This window comes from Gadus chalcogrammus, chromosome 17, assembly GCF_026213295.1.
Source record: "Gadus chalcogrammus isolate NIFS_2021 chromosome 17, NIFS_Gcha_1.0, whole genome shotgun sequence".
In the NCBI taxonomy this organism is placed as follows: Eukaryota; Metazoa; Chordata; class Actinopteri; order Gadiformes; family Gadidae; genus Gadus; species Gadus chalcogrammus.
Genome location: NC_079428.1, coordinates 6,476,761 through 6,497,343, shown reverse-complemented (window position 1 = coordinate 6,497,343; position 20,583 = coordinate 6,476,761). Strand labels below are relative to the sequence as shown.

Sequence of the window (20,583 nt, the reverse complement as noted above, 5' to 3'; positions counted from 1 at the left end):
TTATGTGTGTGTCTCTTTAGGTAAATAACTTTGTGTTCATGCTTAACGGACGCAGCAATGTGAGGGTGTGTGTGTCAGTATGCACTGCAATGGAGTCTCCGTTAGCGTAGGTGTCCAAAGTGTTTGTGTGCGTGTGTATCAATCTGTGTGCCGTGTGTGTGTGTGAGTGTGTGTCTTCTGGTAGAGACAGTGGAAGACAGGTCCACAACCTATTGATGCAGCTGGCCAGTATCCTCCCCCCCCCCCCCAACACACACACACAAAAATAGCTACACGCGCCAAGCACACGCAAGCCGGAAATACACAGAGGATCACTGCTGTCCCAGATATATCCCAGATCCGCCCCCCACTCGTTCAGACACGGTTAGGGTAAAAAAAATGAGGGCGGGAGACATGCACTCAAACGCAAAGACCACACACACACATACCTTTACTGGTATTTATGGAGAATGCTTTTGAGGGGGTTTCAATTTGTTTATATGTTCACACTTCACACAAATATTTGACGAAATTCTTCGACAGTAACAATGTAGTTGAATGTGTATGTCAGTACATTCAGTACAAATCAAAATGTTCATACAATAGTCATCAAACTAAATCAAACTGAATTGAACATTTAGTTCAGAAACTTTGTAAGAAATCCATGTGAAAATAGGTTTCCTTCAGAAAAAGTGTAAGTATCCTTAAACATGAAATAAAATACTTCCATCTTTCAAGTATGCTTTCAAGTTTATTCAAACTCTCTGGGCAACCGCTTGATATCTGACCACAGTCTGTCATTTTTTACACAGACAAATAGCGCCACGAAGGTCACTTTCAAACTTTCACTGTATCACCAAGGGTCCAGAAAACACAACAAACAAATAATTTCACAATAAGGGTGGCTGAAATGGTTGACATGTTTTTCTGTCGCCCTTATTGTGAAATAATTTCTTTGCCTTCTTCACCGTTCAAGCTTCACAATAAAAGCTTTCCTTTTTTTCAATCTGCATTATACGATTACAGACAAAGACCTATGGGAGTGATCATGATATTAAGATAACACAAAGGCACTAATTCTAATTACAATTTGGAATACAAAAACGCAAAAAACGGAAACAAACAAAAGCATGAAATTACTCTCCAAAAAAGATTTTAGATGAAGACACACCAAAATGTGGTGGTGCTTTGCTAGAGAAGATCTTGGCATATGCGGACACACACACACACACACACACACACACACACACACACACACACACACACACACACACACACACACACACACACACACACACACACACACACACACACACACACACACACACACACACACCCTGCTCAGGGCTTGAAGGGGTCGGTGGGTGTGAGGCTGGTGCTGGCGTTGATGAAAATGCCAAGGGTTCCGACGGTGGTGAAGACCACAAAGATCCACAGGAACATGCGGTCCACCACCATGGCTACATACTGCCAGTCCTCCCTCAGCTAGGGAGAGGAGGAGGAGGAGGAGGAGGAAGGCGAGAGGAGAGGAGTGGTGAGGAGGAATGGAGGGGGGAGGAGCAGGAGGAGGAGGAGGAGGAGGAGGAAGGCGAGAGGAGAGGAGTGGTGAGGAGGAATGGAGGGGGGAGGAGGAAGAGGAGGAGGGCGGGAGGAGAGGAGTCGTGAGAGGGAAGAAGAAAAGAGAAGAGAAAAATTACATTAGAGATAGACAGTTAATGAGACCGCAAGCATGCAGTGACAGACGGATGGAAATGAAGACAGAACGACTAAAAAGAGAAATGGGCAAGAAAATAGTTTGAAAAGGGTGCACGGACCAGAAAAGCGATAACTTCATAACAAACAAATGTACAAACAACCAGACAGTTACAAACCGCCCAAAAAAATAAAAGACAAGAAAAAGGACCTTTAAACGAAATCAGAACAGACATAAAGACCAAACAACGCATATCTGACAAAATGGCCACTGTAGCAGCTCAAGAGGCGTCGGTTGAGGACACTCACAGCTTCGTAGTCCTTCTCGGCCTGCAGGGCCTCAGCGATGTAGGTGATGGCCTCGATGGCAGACTTGAGCTCGTCGGGCAGTGTCAGGTAGCTGCTGGGCCCGTCGATGTACTTCCTCATGTCCGTGGTCATACCCTCCGGCTGGTACCTGCCACACACATCGTTTCAATACCATCAAAACATCGGTCTGAAGTTAAAGCTGCATTGTAATATATTTAATCAAGTTTGTAGCGTCACATTACCGGAACATATCTCTAGTCAATGCAGATTAAGAGGGAATTCAAATATGTTAGCAATAAATGTTAGAAGTAATATTTCAATAAAGAAAAAAGTAATTTTAACACATTTATTTTAACAAAAATATGAAATACATAATTGACACACACACACACACACACACACACACACACACACACACACACACACACACACACACACACACACACACACACACACACACACACACACACACGGCTGATGCTGAAGGACAGAGAAATATTCACTTGATTCATAAAAGAAAATCAAATAACCTCCTTGACCAGGACAAGCCAAAAGTAATTTAGCGAGTATTTGGAAATTAGGGTGCACATTGCAACCAACTGAATGAACCCCCTCACCCTTCCCCTTTGGTAGCCTGTACTGGCCTGTATCGTGTAAGGTATCGTGTAAGGTGCCAGTAGGTTCTTCAAAATTATGTTATCGTCATCGACAGCATATAATAAAGTGTCAAGTGCCTAGTGATGAGTGTAGGATGAATAGATTCATAAATTGTAAAGTCTGTAAAACTAGAGGTCAAGGTTTAGCAGTAAACGTCTTTTTACATTGAACATGGTTGTTTTTTACACTCATCAATAAGTCACTTTAATCATGAAGCTAAATGACTTCACTCCCCTGAAGTCCAGAGTGGACCGCGACATGGAGGAGAAGCAGTTGTTGCCATTTGTGGACTCCTTGAGTGCTTTAATATCACGGTCAAAAGCTGTGTGCTCCTCCAGATGATATGATGAACCCATAGACGACGACGTGTGGTTGTGTACTCGTGCGAGCAAACTCACACAAATACGTGGGTACAATGTTCGACATGGCTACAGGCTAAGTTCCTTCCTTGAAGTCTCGTTAACACTTAAATTAAAAGTAGATTTTGTTTGCTCCTTAAAGGGCCATTCGGAGTCAAACCAAAATTATAGGGATTCATGGGATTAGACTCGAAATCACATGCCATGAAGTATTACATGCCATTTCTGCAGTCCGTTCCACTAATGCCACTGATTTTTACACATTGCATATCTAATGGAAACGTAATGAGACGTACCGTACATCTGCACATAGACAAACAATACAAACCATTTCACACAGTAAGTAAACATGGCACCCAATGTTTGCTTCATGATATATGAGCTTTAATCCCACACATTGCCACACTTTATTAACATTAATGACTATTCTTTGCCACACATCCGCTATGTTATGAAACAACTAGAATATGAAACACCTTTGTCAGATATCTTTGAGTGTGTGGCCTTGTGTGGCGGAGGAGGAAGCCTGCATTACCATCGGCTCAGGTGAGAAGCTGATAGACGAGGACTTGCAGTACAGCACAGTGACCACTTGGGGGCATTGTAGTGCCACACTTCGAAACAGAGGAACTATCTCAAGAAGATTTCTGTCTGTTGTTGTCCTCTCTCGCAGCGTGCCTTGACTATAAACCCCCTTGGTATTCATTATGCTACATTTCTGTGTGCGTGTGTGGTTACACCCACACAACCGAGGTGTGCAGTTGTGTGGCAGGTGAACCTGTGACCGCACGCACGTACAAACACCCACAAACACACCCACAGGCAGATGCTATCAGATGATTGGGGTGTGGGAGAGAGAGAGACATAGAAAGAGAGAGCCAGCCCCCCCTCCCCCACCACAAACACACACATCCCCATGGCGACATGTGTCCTAGGTGTGGTTGGGTCCCTTGATCGGGGAGAGGTGAATGACTAGTCAGAGGTACTATTTCAACCCCCCCCCTCCACCAACATGACCACCTCACCCACCTGCCAAGAGTCTCAATAAACCTAATTAAGGAGCTCTGAATGTGTGTGTGTGTGTGTGTGTGTGTATGTGTGTGAGTGTGTGTGGAGAGATACTGCTGTCTCATCGGATTGTCCCTAATAGAGATACTGCATCCTCCCCCACCTCCCACCCAACACTCGTGAGGACATTCACCTTCACACACACGCACACACACACACACACACACACGCACACACGCACACGCACACGCACACGCACAAACACACGCACACACACGCGCGCGCCGCTGTAATGTGTCGGCGGTGGATTTGTGCGTCGCCATTATTATTTTAGCAACGATTTACCTCGTCTGCCTCCGCCACCACCCTCCCCTCTCTCCCTCCCTCTGCTCCCCTCCAGGGAACAGCAGACCACAGGGGGGGAGAGGGAGAGGGAGAGGGAGAGAGAAGGGGAAGGGCTGAGATGGGAAAGAGTTAAGGGCAGAGACGGAGATGACCAATGAGAGAAATGGATAGCATCAAGGGTACAGAGAGCCTGTGTGTGGCCTTTTCAAAACGGGCGGTGAATTCCGATCTATGTCATGAAGCAGGTTGAGGGCGTCTTGTTCAAAGATGTTTACACGTTAGGGGCCGGACATTGGTGATCGATCCTGGTGCATTACGGCTGAGAGGTGAACAACTGAACCACTACGATCCTGAGAGTTTATTCCAAATAATTGTTTGACATATTCACAGGGATATTCCATATTTATTATGGATACTAGAGGCGACAGTGGCTCAGGAGGTAGAGCGGGTTGTTTGGTAACCGGAAAGGTTGCTAGTTCGATCCCGGGCTCCTCCTAGCTGAGTGGGGAGGTGTCCCTGCGCAAGACACCCCACCCTGACTGCTCCTGACGAGCTGGCTGTCGCCCTGCGTGGTTGACTCCGCCGTCGCTGTGTGAATGTGTGCATGAATGGAGGGTCTGCACTGCTGACTGTTTGGGGATTGGGAGGCTGCACCCACATTGCCGCAGCGTCACAGACTGCGACGACCGTGCCGCATCCCTACGTCTGCGGGGCGTCAGTGTGGCGGGGGGAGCGTGACATGACTGCGAGTGCGTCGGGTTAAAGCGAGCGTCAGCAGATCGGGGGGCGGTGGGAACGGATCGATGGAACAGCGATCGGTCTCTCATCAGTCACTCGCCGTGACCTCGGCAGAGAGGGATTTGCCTTTCATCACCTTTCGCCACAACTCCCCCCTGGTGCGCACAAAACTCATTTGAGTACAAACAAACACACACCTCCACATTATTTGGCCCTAAACTGAGCCATTTGAAGTTTGAAATTCATGTGGTCATGCATCTGTCTCATCGGAGACTGCAAACGCACTGTCAAAATATCAACTCGTCAGTCTTAAAGGGGATGGGAGCTGGCACTCTCATTCGTTTATTGCACGTTACGCCCAAACCACCCCTGCGGGTAATTAGGCTACTTCAGACCAACCTTTTTTAGATTTGCGCCGGGCGCAAGAGTCATTTATGCGCCGGTAAAATAGAAACATCGCCATAGAACCGCCCACAAACATACTTGTGCTTGGCGATTCTCACTTGCGTTTCAGACCGTTAAAATAGGGCCCACTTAGTTGATGAGTCAAAATTGGTATGTACTTTTTCCTTATACCTGAGTGTGCTTTACCAGAAACAAGTACACACACACACATTTAGTTGTAGAGTACAGTAGCACACGTACACAGATACACACACACCTGTTGGGCTTGGGGAAGAGGAAGGAGTTGGCGGGCTTGCGTATGAAGTACTCGTCGGCGGAGCGGCTGACCGTCTTCACGCTGACCTCCCGCCGCACCGGCGTCTCCAGGGACAGCGGGGTCTCCACCTTGGGCCGCAGCATGCCCAGGTAGGGGGGCAGCAGGTGGATGAAGATCTGGTGGAGGGAGGGGTTGGGGGGGGGGTGAGGAGGGAGAAGGGGTTGGTAGAGAAATGGAGATAAGGTAAAGCCCCACACCGAGGTCGTTTTGAATGAGGTACAAAAGGTGGAAACACCTGCAGGTGGATGCAAACAGTTTTTGGGGAGAGGGTGAATTAGGGGAGGGTGGTTGTTGGGGGAGGGGGAGTGTTGAGGTGGAGGGTGAAGGAGGAGAGGGTGGTGGGGACAGTTTCAAGGGAGCCCAGAGTCTATGCTTAAAGGGACACTTCACCCATTTAGAACCGGCGTTCTATCATTCTAAAACCGCGATTGTATGATAAAAAAAAAGTTTTTTTGCCCTCAGTCCAACCCAGTCTTCCCTTGGCCCAGCTTTCCTGATCTAATTTTCTCCCGAGATGACGTCAAATGACGCGTTTGACGTCATCTCGGGAGAACTTTGCTTGCCTGCTAGAAGGGCCGAGGACTACAAACCACTGGTTCCGCTAATTTCATGAGCCCACCAAATTTGATGGGCTCATGAAATTTGGTGGGCTACAGCTCGTGTACGAGATGTAAACACAATGTCCGCCATGTTTCTTCACCGCTTAGCTAGAGAACAAATTTGCAAATGAAACAGCCAAAGTGGATTTTGAAAATCTATTGTTGGATTCGGACATTCAGGGCTTTTAGTACGAGCCAGAATACAGCCAGATAGAATTGATACAAATAGAGGACGAGGTTGCTGTGGCTGCAGCTGAACAAGCCTTGCCTGTTGCCGAGGACGAGGAGCCGGAGCGCGCCGGTTTGCTCTGTTCGCCTATAGACACTAACACAGAGGCCCTGTGCTGCAGCGAATTTCCGCAATGCCAGTTTCTTCTATAATAAACGGCTGAATCTGTCAAGAACGGGGCCATGTGTGTAACCTCTCACCCAGGCTTTATGCCTCATCCGAACAGTTGGGTATTGGATGCATATTTCCGGACCCAGAAAGTGAACTGGAAACGCCAGCCAAAGCCCGCCGGGAGAAACAGCAACTGAGCATAGAGTAAGTGTTTGTTTTTTTACTAACACATTGGCTACAATAATTTTGAGTCCATGGGAACGTGACAATGTAGTTATCCGAAAGTAGCCGATCTTATTGGCAGAGCATAGGCTACTTTACGTTAGCTTGAAGTCTGTGTAATGCTGTATAGGCTACTCAAGGCATAATTTATCTTGCTCTGCTAATGTTGTTATTTTTTAGACAGTATCGGCTTCCTGTGTTGTCCAGGCCATCAGAGCTAATGACCAAGCACAACATGGGAAGTACCGTGGCTACCAGGAGACAGTAGATGCTCAAGATGAGCTGTGACTATTTTGACTCCAGCAAACACACCCTACACGTTTTACTTTTGTAAATAGTTCATATTTTTTCTTGAATAAAACTTCAAATTCATGTTGGTTGTTGTGATTTGTTTACTAACCAAAGGGCTGTTATACTAAAGTAGGCCTACTGTGTAAGATAAACACTTATTTCAACTGGGGAGGAAAGGTTGAGTACAAATACTTGACATGCTGTGCTACTATAATTAGCTAATGTTTTTATGCTGGGCAGTAATATACAAATTATGCCTTTGAAAAAACATTGGCAAAAGTCTAAACACTGCACTGTGGTAGAGACACTTATTGCCTTTTCTCAGGCTAGGATGAAACGATTTCAATTTTTTTTGCACATTTATAATACATAGAATTGTTTACTTCATATAACCTTCATATCTCCACCGGTTAAGTATCTCTTTAATAAACGCAATAGCCACTGTTTAAATGACCATCATTTATTTATGCCGTTAGATTCATTTTTTAATGTTGCTCTGCTTTTGGTTCATGGTCATCATTTGTTTTCTGTAAATTGTAGGTACGTGAACAGCCAGTATTCTATGCGAAGAGTCCCAAAATGTAAACTATAAAAAAAGGGACTTTTAAGAGTCCAAAAGGGAAAAAGGGACTTTTAAAGCTAAGGCAGGCAGTACTTAAGAATCAGCTTTTCAGCCTATTTGTTGCATTTCTCTTTACATCCTGGCAGCCATCAATAAATCAAATCCTCTGACAGTTTGAGTGTTTACCGATGCAAAAATCAAGGCTTTTCTGGCTGATTTCTCCAAACTGCCAACCCTAGATTTAATAAAAAAAATAATATTGGGAATTTTCACACATACACACACATTTTTTTTGCATCCACCAGCAGGTGTTTCCACCATTTGTACTCATTCAGAACTAACTTAGTGGGCAGTTTTTAAAACACTTTTATTTATCTCCATTTCTCAACCGTTCATTCGATAGTGTTCAGCCCTATAAAGAGCCAGGCACCAGCTCCCCTAGCACCCAGCTCCATGACGAACACCACTCCTGATAGACTCCCTCTGTTACTGTCGTGGTCGCTGTTCGTCTACAGGAAGCTCTGGGAGGCGGTGTGCTCGTGACCAGCGCTCACAGAGTACATTTCCACTGGGCTGACCTCCGAGGTCAGAGCTGAATGCCATCCGCTCAGAGCTTGGCTGTCAGAAGTCTCTCGTCGATGACCTGATGTGGAAAATGATGCGCTCAAGGCCGCGTTGGAGGCAAACGGCTCGCACAACCTAACGCCAGGCTAGGCACAGCACCGAAGGTGGAGTTCCCCGCAGCCCACGACCACTACGACCAAGGTGCCCGTCATTCTACACGACGTGGGCGACACTTATAGTGGCGCGTGGGGGAGAATTTAACGATACTGTCATGATCCGCTCCTGGTTTTCCCATTCACCTGCCTGCCACCCTGATCTCCCCTAATTAACCCAACCACCTCCGCCTGTGATTCCTCTATATAAATCCTATCTCTCCACTCAGTCTCTGCCAGATCGTCTCTCGTACTCACAGAGCTTTCCCGCAACTCCAGAACTATTCTGCAACGCTGATCCTGCCTGCTTCTGACTTCTCGCCTGTCTGACCCTGTTGTTGAGTCCCTGCCGGCCTGTCTGCTTCCCTGTTTCCTGCTCCTCGCCTGCCTGTCTGCCCTCCCGTTGTCGACCCCTCGCCTGTCTGACCACCCGCCTGTTGTTGAGTCCCTGCCGGTCTGTCTGCTTCCCAGTCTCCTGCTACCTGTCTGCCCTCCCGTTGCCGACCCCTTGCCTGCTCGCTCCTTGTCTTGTTCCGGTAATCTTGGATTCCGTTTCTGGACAATAAAACGGTTGAACGTTGAACACTGGTCTCGGTCTGTGCTGTTCTCGGGTCCAACCTCACGCCCCATTACAGATACCCTTCAAAGGATTATAATCATTATGTTGCCTTATATGCTATATGAATGAGATAAGACTTTGAAAAATCTCCTGAAGAGACTTCTTCAAAAGATTCTTGATTCTTCTCGCTTCTTGAAAATATCCTCTGCTGTGACACCAGTATGTCCTCATATTATATATGATAGATTCTTCAGATGAGGTCTAGACAGCCTGATGTTTAGAAAGTGTTGTGAAAGAAATCGATAAGGATGGCGAGGGTAAAAGATGAGAGGAACTGGGTGAAAGGTTTGCAACCAAGTCGGTTGATGTTGAAGCCATGTATGGGCTTGAAGCCATGTAACAACCTTGGCTTGGAGCTTATGGGAGGAATCCCAAAGCCAGACAATAAGAAACTGTTGGCCAAAGCTGTAAAATAAGTGGTTCCCGGCTTTTGTATTTCTTTCTTAAAGTTCTAAAGTTATGAAGTCTCCTGATCTCTCTCCTTGTTAGAGTTGAAGTGTTGTATTTTCCATCAAACACCACCCGCCCCTTTACCGCCAGCCCCCATAAGCTGCACACCTCTTCCTCAGCTCAGTCCACTCCAAAGAGCAGACTACGGGGGGAATGAACCGTGGCTGGTACCACTCCCACTTGAACACTTTACACTTAACACTTTACTACACCTCACTATTCTTACTATTACCACTGTTTTCGTTTTTTTCGACTTATTTTATTTTATTTTTATTATCTGTTATTATATTGATGCTGCGACTCATTTTTACTTATGTTTTTACACATCTATATTTTTTTTACTCATCTTTATTTACTTCACTTGTGTTGTTGCGGCTGTTGAAGAACCCAGCCTGAGAATTGTACTCTTGTGTACCTGTGCAATACGATGAACTAAAAGCCACTCTGAGTCTGAGTCTGAATCTGAATGGAGGGCGGCGTCGGTCTCACCTTGCGCACCCACATGGGCATCTCGTGGGTGTTGGGCGAGCGGTGGTGGAGGTTGAGTACCACCACGCTGAGGATGACGGAGGCGGTGACCAGGATCATGGTGAACATGATGTAGTTGACGATGATGGGGACCCCCAGAGACGTCTCGGGGACCTTGTCGGCCAGCAGCAGCAGGAACACGGTGATGGTGAGCAGCACGTTGATGGACAGACCCATCTTCTCGCCTGGTCGCACGCACGCACGCACGCACGCGCACACACACACACACACACACACACACACACACACACACACACACACACACACACACACACACACACACACACACACACACACACACACACACACACACACACACACACACACACACACACACACACACACACACACGGAGAGAGGCATACGCACAGGTCGATGAAGCTGACACGACCCCACATGGCCAAATCCGTTTGGCTTTTAAAACTCTACGACGTCACACTTTTTTTAGCCGAATTGCATATTTGTAATACTGAGCTGTGTGTACATGTTTCCCATGCATGCGTACATGGAGATGACATGAAGATATTTGAATTAGCTATCGTTTGAACCAGGATGGCTGCCAGGGGATTGAGGCCCATGTCGGTGGCGAAGGAGCAGGGCGACGTACCGGCATCCGGGGGCAGGTAGAAGTTAAAGATGGCGATGATGGTGATGAGGATGCAGGGGATGATGATGTTGAAGATGTAGTAGAGGGGCTTCCTCTCGATGATCAGGTAGAAGGTCATGTCTTCGTACATGTCCTCGTTCATGTTCTTCTTGCTGGCCTTGTGGCGGATGTACCACTCGCCGCTTTCTGGTGGGGGGGGCAGAAACTGTTACCTTGACTGCGGTCAGGGAGGATGCTCTCACGGTTTCAGTCTGCGGTTCTGGCTATAGTGGCCATGTTTCTGTTATTGACTTCTAAACACTTCCTTGGTATCGTCTTATATGCAACCAAACGAAACCCAACCATCGTGCCCACGTAACCCAAGACAACCCAAATCAACTCACCATGCATCCTGTGAGAAAATGAGGTTCCTCATTATGACATCTTGAATCAATAGATGGAGAACATGAGGTACTTCAGTATGACATCATGATTTAATTGACGTAGAACATGATTTTTCGTTTTGTATGACATCATTATTTAATGGCTGAGGAGCGAGCGGTACTTAAGCATGACATCACGATTTCACTGATTTGGTACCCACCGCTGAATCCCTCGTCCAGGACAATCTCGCGGATCTCCTTGCCCTTGGCATCCAGCGCGTACTGCAGGTCGATCTCGGTGCAGTCGTAGGTGTAGGAGCGGAACTGCATGGTGCAGTTCTGCCAGTCGAAGGGGAAGTAGGTGACCTGGGAGGGGGACGCAGGAGGAGAGGGCGGGGACGTGGTGTGTTAAGAGCCGAGGAGTAGAGGGCTTGTACAGTCAGTTATATTACGACACCGTGACGTTTACAATAAGCGTAAACTCTGCGTTGGCCACGGGAGATTCTGAGAGAGACCGCCTCGCTAGAGCAGCGATTCCCAACCCCCGGTCAACAGACCGGAGCTGGTCCATGTAAGAGATGCGCGGATGGGCTATTATTTCATGCGCGACCGCAACACAAACACATCATTCGTCCGCCATCCATCCAAACCCACCTTTTTTAACCATTTTCAAAACCGCACCCGCCCGCCATCCGCCAGTTGTATATAGCCTACTATATAGGATAATGGCTGTTGCACTTTATTTTTTGAAAAAAAAAGGCCTCGATATTAAAGAAACGCAGGCTCGAGCCTATTAATTCTAAAATTCATTGCAAGTCCACCACACAACAGTGCAACATGCATGTTCACATGGTTGATTGTACATAACACCCCCAAAGCTTCCCTGCTTGCCTTGCAAATCTAAGTTTTCCGACAATCTTTCTTACCTTCTTTCTTGGCTGTGGCTGTTATTGAATTAGAAGTTTAACTTGTTCTGATCAACTCGCGCTGCCATTGCCGAATGTCACTTCTGAGTCAACTCACTCCATAATCTCATTTAAATTCCTTAATCCAAGAGTGGTAGGATACAATGACGGGCTGTTTTAAAATATATCTCATATCGAAACAAAATAACCCAAAGGCAGTCTCATCTACGAGACGTTTGCTTAGTGGCCTATAAGGAAGGCGCTGCAACGAAACACGACATGGGAGGAGGAGTGTGTGTGTGTGTGTGTGTGTGTGTGTGTGTGTGTGTGTGTGTGTGTGTGTGTGTGTGTGTGTGTGTGTGTGTGTGTGTGTGTGTGTGTGTGTGTGTGTGTGTGTGTGTGTGTGTGTGTGTGTGTGTGTGTGTGTGTGCAACTAAACCACTGTAAATTAAGTGTCAATGCATCTCTCTGCACTACTTTTATGTTTATTGAAGTCTAAGGTGACTTTTCTTGTGTTGCTCATATAAATGTTATCATTGTATATGAATGCATTGTTCAAGTGAGCCTGAGACTCAAGCATTTCAGTGCTATTCTTTTTAATTGTTGTGAACAGGACAAGATGATACATTGTATGGATATGCTGGTCCATGGAACAAAAAAGGTTGGGAACCCCTGCTCTCGAGTGCGTATGTGTGTGTGTTTTGTTATCGAGGTCTCGGATGATCGGACGGATAATCGGAGCATGGCAAAGTGTGAGTGATGTGATGTATGTGTGTGTGTGTGTGTGTGTGTGTGTATGTGTTTACGTGTGTGTGTTTGTTTGTGCACCTTGACCCCGCAGGAGCTGCAGTAGAGGGCCGGGGGGGACCAGGTGACACGGCCGCTGCTGTACACCTGCACGTGCACCTGTAGCGCCACGTCAAACACCCCATCGTTACTATGGAGACAGAGGGAGAGGGAGAGGGAGGGAGGGAGGGAGAGGGAGAGGGAGAGAGAGAGAGGGGGAGAGGGAGAGGGGGAGAGAGAGAGAGACAGGCGGAGAGAGAGAGACAGGCGGAGAGAGAGGGAGAGAGGGGGAGAGAGAGAGAGAGAGACAGGCAGAGAGAGAGAGACAGGCAGAGAGAGGGGGAGAGAGAGAGACAGGCAGAGAGAGAGAGACAGGCAGAGAGAGAGAGACCGACACAGAGAGAGAGTGAGTCACAGGGCAGGTTATCAGAGTTCTGTGTCCAACTCCACATGTCCTTCGATCGCTCACCCACGCTCACTCACAATGCTCTTTGGAGACTAAGTAAGATCGCCATGTATATATGTGTGGTTTGTATAAGGATGTTACACCTGCAAGCATCGAGATTTAGTGTGTGTGGGTGTGTGTGGGTTTGTGCATGTGTTTGAGTAGGACTGCGTAAATCTGTGCATATTCTATATTTCTGTGACTGTTTTTCCCACCTATTTATATATGAGCAGAAACAACGAACACACTATGTGGTATGTGGTAAGGAGACGGGCAGCTTGTGCGGGGGGGCCTGGGTAGCTCTGTTATTGGAGAGACATCCTGGATTCATTTGCCTATAAAGCTCTGATAAATAGAGTGGTGGGGAAAGCTGTCTGATTAGGAACCACAGACAGACTGAGGACCGCCGCAGTAAGGAGCTGGGAGTGAGTGTGTGGATGTGTTGATGTAAGAGAGAGAGTGAGGAGGAAGCAAAAGGGGGGAAATAGAAATAAGCTGGGGTGAAGATAGATGAGAAGGATATGACTGGCCTGAATCAAAGTGTTTTTTTCATTCTCTTTCTTTTTACTCTAGCTGTACTCCAGTGGTCAGTCTGCATTATTCTGGGGATTTGACTTTGAGCCAAATTAATGTGTTAATAGAGGCAGGATAGCCCGGTGGTGATGGTATTTCACTCCAATCTAAATTGGAGTTTTAACTCCAATGGATGTGTGTGTGTGTAGCTTTCTCTTTCAGTTTCCCTCTCTCTCACACCCTCTCTCTCTTCGTTGCAGTGTCTCTTGCTCCCTCTCTCCCTTTTCTCTCCACTGCTCCAGCCCACTAACCTCATGCTACCAGTATGAATGTCCAGTGAGGTATATCCCCATAGAGACGACCATTTCTTTGCGTGAGATGTGTGTGTGTTGGCACTTGCATGTGTATGTGTGTGTGTAGCTGTGTGTTTGTGTGTGTTTATGCACTTCTACATCTGTCCAAACTGGTTTGTACTCCCCTCAGGTTTGGAAATATGCATGTTGACTTTTAGAACTGAAAAATCCCACCAAAAATATGTTTGTGAGTGTGTGTGTGTGTGTGTGTGTTAGCGAGTATGTGTGTTTGTGTTTGCAAGAGTGTGTGTGTGTGTCTTTAAACCTGAATGTCCGCAGACACTTGTAGGCGTCCATGCGAGAGAGACCTACCTCACTCTGTTTGGTCTCAACAATCACGTCTTGTTACAGAGTTGGCCCACCCGCCACGTGCACGTGAGTGTGCACGTGAGTGTTTACATTTAGGGGATTTTGTTGAAGCTTTTATCCAAAGCGACTTACAACTATTCATTCACAAATTCACACATTCACAGACCGGCGTCGACCACGCAGGGCGACTGCCAGCTCTTCAGGAGCGGTCAGGGTGAGGCGTCTCGCTCAGGGACACCTCCACACTCCATCGGACTGGCAACCTTCCGGTGTCCCAGCCCACCCGCTCTGCCTCCTGAGCTACCGCCGCAACGTGCACACCACACGCACATCACATGGCTTGTGGCTCCTACTTGTTGTAGAGCACGATGTCGGGCAGCCACACCTTCCCCGAGGGGATGCGCAGCACATCCACACCGCTGTGGTCCTTGGGTTTCCACGACAACCGGTGGTCTGTCCACTCCTGTAGTTCATGCGGAACACACCGCTTTAGAGTGTTGCCTCGTCTGTCTGTGTGTGTGTGTGTGTGTGTGTGTGTGTGTGTGTGTGTGTGTGTGTGTGTGTGTGTGTGTCTGTGTCTGTGTCTGTGTGTGTGTGTGTGTGTGTGTGTGTGTGTGTGTGTGTGTGTGTGTGTGTGTGTGTGAGGACAGAAAAACTGCGATGCTTTGCCAAACAGAAACAGAGGGACCAGGGAGGTTGGAGGTAAAGGTGAGTTCAGAATATCATTATCATGATTATTATATTATTTATATATTATCATTATTTATGATGTTATTATAAATGTTGGGATAGCTGGGTGCATTCCATGGCCTATTGCATAGTTGTCTCTCCTCCTTATGCTTTGTATTTGCCTTGTCTATATATATTCATACCAAATTAACTATATAGTCGCCATCAATTTCAAAAGGGAACATTTTTGTGTCCCATATTTCTAAAAGCTTTCTAGAGAGAAGAGGCCGTTCCTAAAGAGATCTGTGTCGGCTCGCAGGGGGGGGAGGAGTGACAAATATATAGACTGTTATACACAATTTTTCAATCTGTCACAGCCTCAATTTAAAGGGGCGCTGGCAGACCCTCCGTCATGTCCCGCGACGCCTTAAGAGCACGATAAACGGAGCGCTTGTCAAAGGAACCAGGAGGAGTGGGTGCTTGTTAAATGGGGTGACCTCGTAGAGCCGTTTAAAACCGAAGGCGTTAACTGTTGAAAGGTGAGTGTGTCCATGCATGCAAAATGAGACACACTGCTATCGGCACACAAAAACGATATCAATTTTTACTATATACTGTATATTATATCCATGCAATTCCTACCAGATTCATCACCACAGTTGTACTCATCTCTTCATTCTTCATGTTCTGAGAAGACAAAGAAAATAACAAATTGTGTTAATCGTAAATCGTTTTCATCTGATAATATGACAAAGGTCTTCCATCCTTGAGTAAAACGATTTTTTTTCCAAATGTTAAGCTTTTTCCAACAACATGAGTACAACTTTGCATTTAGGCTTCTTTTCTCAGCAATACACATAGAACTCACGGATCACAACAACATATATTCGCCCCCTAGTGGACAGTGGTAAACTTTTGATAATCATTTAAAAGAATACAAACCACAATGCACAACAACCCACCATACGCCACACATAAATATCACTTTTCATATCCTCTGTGTGAGTGATCCAGTGTTTGTTTGTATTTACATGAACAGAGTGTCTGTGATGTGATCCGAGATACCGAGGGGCAGACGTGTGGAAACGTTGTGTGTGTATGTTTGTGTGTGTTTGTCTGTGCGTAGGTGGGTGAGTGGGTGTGTTTGTGTGTGTGTGATATCTTGTGAGGCCCCAGCCCTGTGTAACAAGGACTGCTATTTAAAACTAGGCTCAGAAATGCCTGAAAGACAGCTGGTGCAAGGACAGAGGGGGGTAGAATCCTCTCCCCCTATTCTCTCTCTCTCTCTCTCTCTCTCTCTCTCTCTCTCTCTCTCTCTCTCTCTCTCTCTCTCTCTCTCTCTCTCTCTCTCTCTCTCTCTCTCTCTCTCTCTCTCTCTCTCTCTCTCTCTCTCTCTCTCTCTCTCTCTCTCTCTCTCTCTCTCTCTCTCTCTCTACTCCACTGCTCCCAACCCCTAGCCTCATGCTACCAGTATGAACGACTAGTGATGTAAATCCCCATGTCTCCTTAAACGCTGGGAACCACTAGCTGCTAACCATTAGCCTGAAAATGAAAAAGTGCCACGTATTTATTTGCGGGATTTGTATGTGTGTTGACGCATGCGTTTATGTGTTTCGATGCATGTGTGTGTGTGTTTATGTATGTGTGTGTGTGTGTGTGTGTTGGGGGGTAATTTTCTGTCATCATTCCACTCAGGAACTTAAACAGTGTTTCGTGAATTTCCCTTGACCTCTAAAGAGATGTAGCGTGTGTGTGTGTGTGTGTGTTTGTGTGTGTACATGACGTTCTACATTTGCCCAAACTTGGTTTATATTGTATGTATACTTTATATTTCCATAGGCTTTGAAATTACCCTTTCGAACTAAAATAAACCGAAAGAGATGTGGTATGAATGAGTGTGTGTGTGTGTGTGTGTCTTGGCGCGATAATGTGTGTGTGTGTGTGAGATTTTGTTCATATTTGTAAAAAGGGAAATGAATGACAATGTGAAGTGGAAGGAACTATTTCCAATAAATTGATTAAATGCATCTTGATCGTGATAAAAACGTTAAACTGATTCTAGGGGTTGGCGAACATGACCCCGCTGAGTAAACAAGAGCTTGTGCATAATTGGGTTTAACTGGCAGAGGTGTGTTAAACTGACAAAATGAATCAACTGCAGGGTTATTGGAGATGTCTGTGTATTGATTTCCATTTTTAGGGACCATTTGTCGTTTACAAACCCCTTCAATAAACGTGCTTCAGCATATCACCAATGGAAATTGCCAGTGTTTGTCTTCCGGTTCTTGATGTCTAAATAATTTGTGAAAACGTATAGTTAACTGAAATAGTTGTATAGGATGACTTACTTATTTCATGAAACAAAAACCTTGAGAGGGAGAGAAACTCAAAGAAAAGTCATCCATCGACTGCATGCTTTGAAGCAGTTCCTATATCGAGCCAGCTGAACAAAGGTGACCTGAAATGCATCCCACCTTCACCACTTTTCAGTCACACGCTTTCATCCCAAATAAGTGACCGGTGATATTAACGAGCGGTTAGGTCTTAGGCGTCAGGTGCGGGGACACCTTACAGCTAAGACTACAGACATTGGGGTGAGACACCAGATCCTTTCAGCTGGAGGTGGAAGAACCTCCTGACCACTGTACTACACTGGACCTGTGCTCCAGCAGGTACAAATACATCAATCTGAGTCAAGATGAACTCAAAAGTACACACAGACACAGGGGTTTACTTGTGTGTAATACTTGTGTTTGTTTGAGTGTGTGTGTATGTGTGTGTGTGTACGTGTGTCTGTGTATAATATACATGCTTACATGCGGGTAATTGATGTGCATTGGTGTGCGTCTAATATTTGTGTGTGTGTGTGTGTGTGTTTAATACGTGTGTGTGTGTGTGTGTGTTTAATACGTGTGTGTGTGTGTTTAATACGTGTGTATGTGTGTGTGTTTAATATGTGTGTTTGATACGTGTGTGTGTGTTTAATACGTGTGTGTGTTTTTAATACGTGTGTGCTTGTGTTTAATACGTGTGTGTGTGTGTGTTTAATAGGTGTGTGTGAATGTGTGTTTAATAAGTGTGTGTGTGTGTGTGTGTTTAATACGTGTGTGTGTCTGTTTAATACGTGTGGGTGTGTGTGTTTAATACGTGTGTGTGTGAATGTGTGCTTAATAAGTGTGTGTGTGTGTGTGTTTAATACGTGTGTATGTCTGTTTAATACGTGTGGGTGTGTGTGTTTAATATGTGTGTGTGTTTAATACGTGTGTATGTCTGTTTAATACGTGTGGGTGTGTGTGTTTAATATGTGTGTGTGTTTATGACAAACCCTCACCAGTCCGACGAAGGAGGTGAGCATCATGCCCACGCGCACCACCACGCGCTCCTCAGCGCGGCGGGCCGGCCGCACCTTCAGGTTGTACTTGAGGGGTGCGAAGAGGTCGGACATCAGGGCCTGCTCCGCCAGGATGGACTCCACTGGGGGGAGAGGGAGGGGGAGAGTGGGGGGGAAGACGGGGCACATAAGATCACAGGGGACGGCACATTGACCAATAAGAAATATACAAAAATGTAAAATTAAATGGGACACGGTGTCGATACCTGTGCAAGGGTACATTTTTTTTAAGCTCAAAATAACATAATCCTAAACATAATAATAACATTATAATTAGGACGATATTTAAGATAATTTTGAAATGAATAACTGACAAATGGCGACAAAAACGTCCAATATATGACATGATCATAGTTTATATATTACTTGGATACCAAAAAAAAAAATTGAATTTGAATCTTATGTACCATGAATATAGAACCATACATGGGGCTGAGTACGTCTCATCTCAGTGTGTTTTTTTACCCTGAATTCATGAGACACACACAGACATAGGTTTGGATTCCTTAGGTTTGGATTCATTTTACATATATTTCCCGGGGTACAAGAAGTGAGCCCCTATAGTAAAACACGAGGCGATGGCATCATGGTTTGTTGGCCAACATTCAACTCTGAACAGTGTTGTTAGTGAACTAATCAAGTCAGTTAATGCCAACTGTCAGCAGGCCAATACCAGCCAACCAACAACTTAAATCGTAGGATAAATGATAGAGGATAAACTATGTGGTCTGTGAGGACCAAATTATAGATTAAGAGGCGTAGCGCACTTATTTCATTGTGCCAAGACGTGCCAAATACGGACTACACACACGCACACGCACACGCACACACACACACACACACACACACACACACACACACACACACACACACACACACACACACACACACACACACACACACACACACAAACACAGGGCAGCCTTGACCATGTGTCGTTGTCTGTGTACAGTCGCACAACCGAACTTACCTCCGACGGCACACAAACTCCATAAGCAACATGGCACCAGGAACAGCGCGCAGCCTCTCATGGTCCCCCCGCGCAATACGCACGCTTCTTTGTCCCGCTAATGAATCAAATCAAGTTAATAGATGCCCGTAGTGGCCTGGTTCAGTTTGGTTGCGTTGAATCTGGAGTGTAGTTTGAGTTGTTGAGTTTGGTCACCGGGTCCAACTGTTCGTCTGCTCGAATTACTCTACTGGAGGGGAGGGGAGGGGAGGGGAGGGGAGAAGGGTGACTGGGCTGGTGGTGTCACCAACCAGCTGCCTTTCTAGTAGCCTATCTAAAGAGCTAGGCTATAACTTAGATGTTACTACAGTGTGTGTGTGTGTGTGTGTGTGTGTGTGTGTGTGTGTGTGTGTGTGTGTGTGTGTGTGTGTGTGTGTGTGTGTGTGTGTGTGTGTGTGTGTGTGTGTGTGTGTGTGTGTGTGTGTGTGTGCGCGCGTGGGTCTGTCTGCGTGGTTAAAATGACTATCATTAGGTTCATAATAAATAATAATGTGCAAATAGTGATTATGGGCCCTATTTTAAAGGTCTTAAACGCCAAACTGGCCGCAACTGTGGGTCTATTTAATGATATGCAGCAATACATTAACAAACATCGTTTCTTACATGTGTTCCCCCGTTAATATACATCGCCATGGACTGTATTACATTATGCGTTTAGTTTGTGTGTGTTTAAACAGATGGGTGCACACATATGAGGGGCCGCCTGGGACAGAATTCATGCTTGGTCTTACACACACTATTATAATCTCGCATATACACCAGTTTACTTATACACACACACACTATTATACTCCTTTTACATGTATGGATGAGAGTGTATAGTTGTGTATGTGAGCGAGTATAGTAGCGTATGTGAGAGAGTATAGTAGTGTATGTGAGTGAGTATAGTAGTGTAAGTGAGAGAGTATAGTTGTTTATGCAAGAGAATATAGTAGTATGTGTGAGAGAGAATAGTATTGTATGTGTAGTACGAAAAGTGTACATCGATCCACACTTCGCGATTAGACCGTTTTGAGTACACCATCTGGTTCCTTTCAGTACACTTATTTTCGCCCGATCTGAATCGGAATGCCCTACATACTCAAACTAAGGCTAGTAA

The 20,583-nt window shown here is 45.9% G+C and overlaps 1 protein-coding gene across 1 annotated transcript; it reads right to left on the bottom strand.

Annotated features, from left to right (window-relative positions):
- Nucleotides 1-399: 399 nt before the first annotated feature.
- Nucleotides 400-19,655, bottom strand: chrnb1 (cholinergic receptor, nicotinic, beta 1 (muscle)). The gene is made up of 11 exons (XM_056575440.1): nucleotides 19,446-19,655; nucleotides 18,416-18,558; nucleotides 15,727-15,771; nucleotides 14,769-14,878; nucleotides 12,838-12,946; nucleotides 11,326-11,470; nucleotides 10,743-10,928; nucleotides 10,097-10,320; nucleotides 5,749-5,924; nucleotides 1,981-2,128; nucleotides 400-1,464 (listed from the first exon to the last, which is right to left on the bottom strand). The coding sequence occupies exons 1-11, from the start codon at nucleotides 19,504-19,506 to the stop codon at nucleotides 1,321-1,323; spliced, it is 1,491 nt and encodes a 496-aa protein (XP_056431415.1). The 5' UTR covers nucleotides 19,507-19,655; the 3' UTR covers nucleotides 400-1,320.
- Nucleotides 19,656-20,583: the final 928 nt, after the last annotated feature.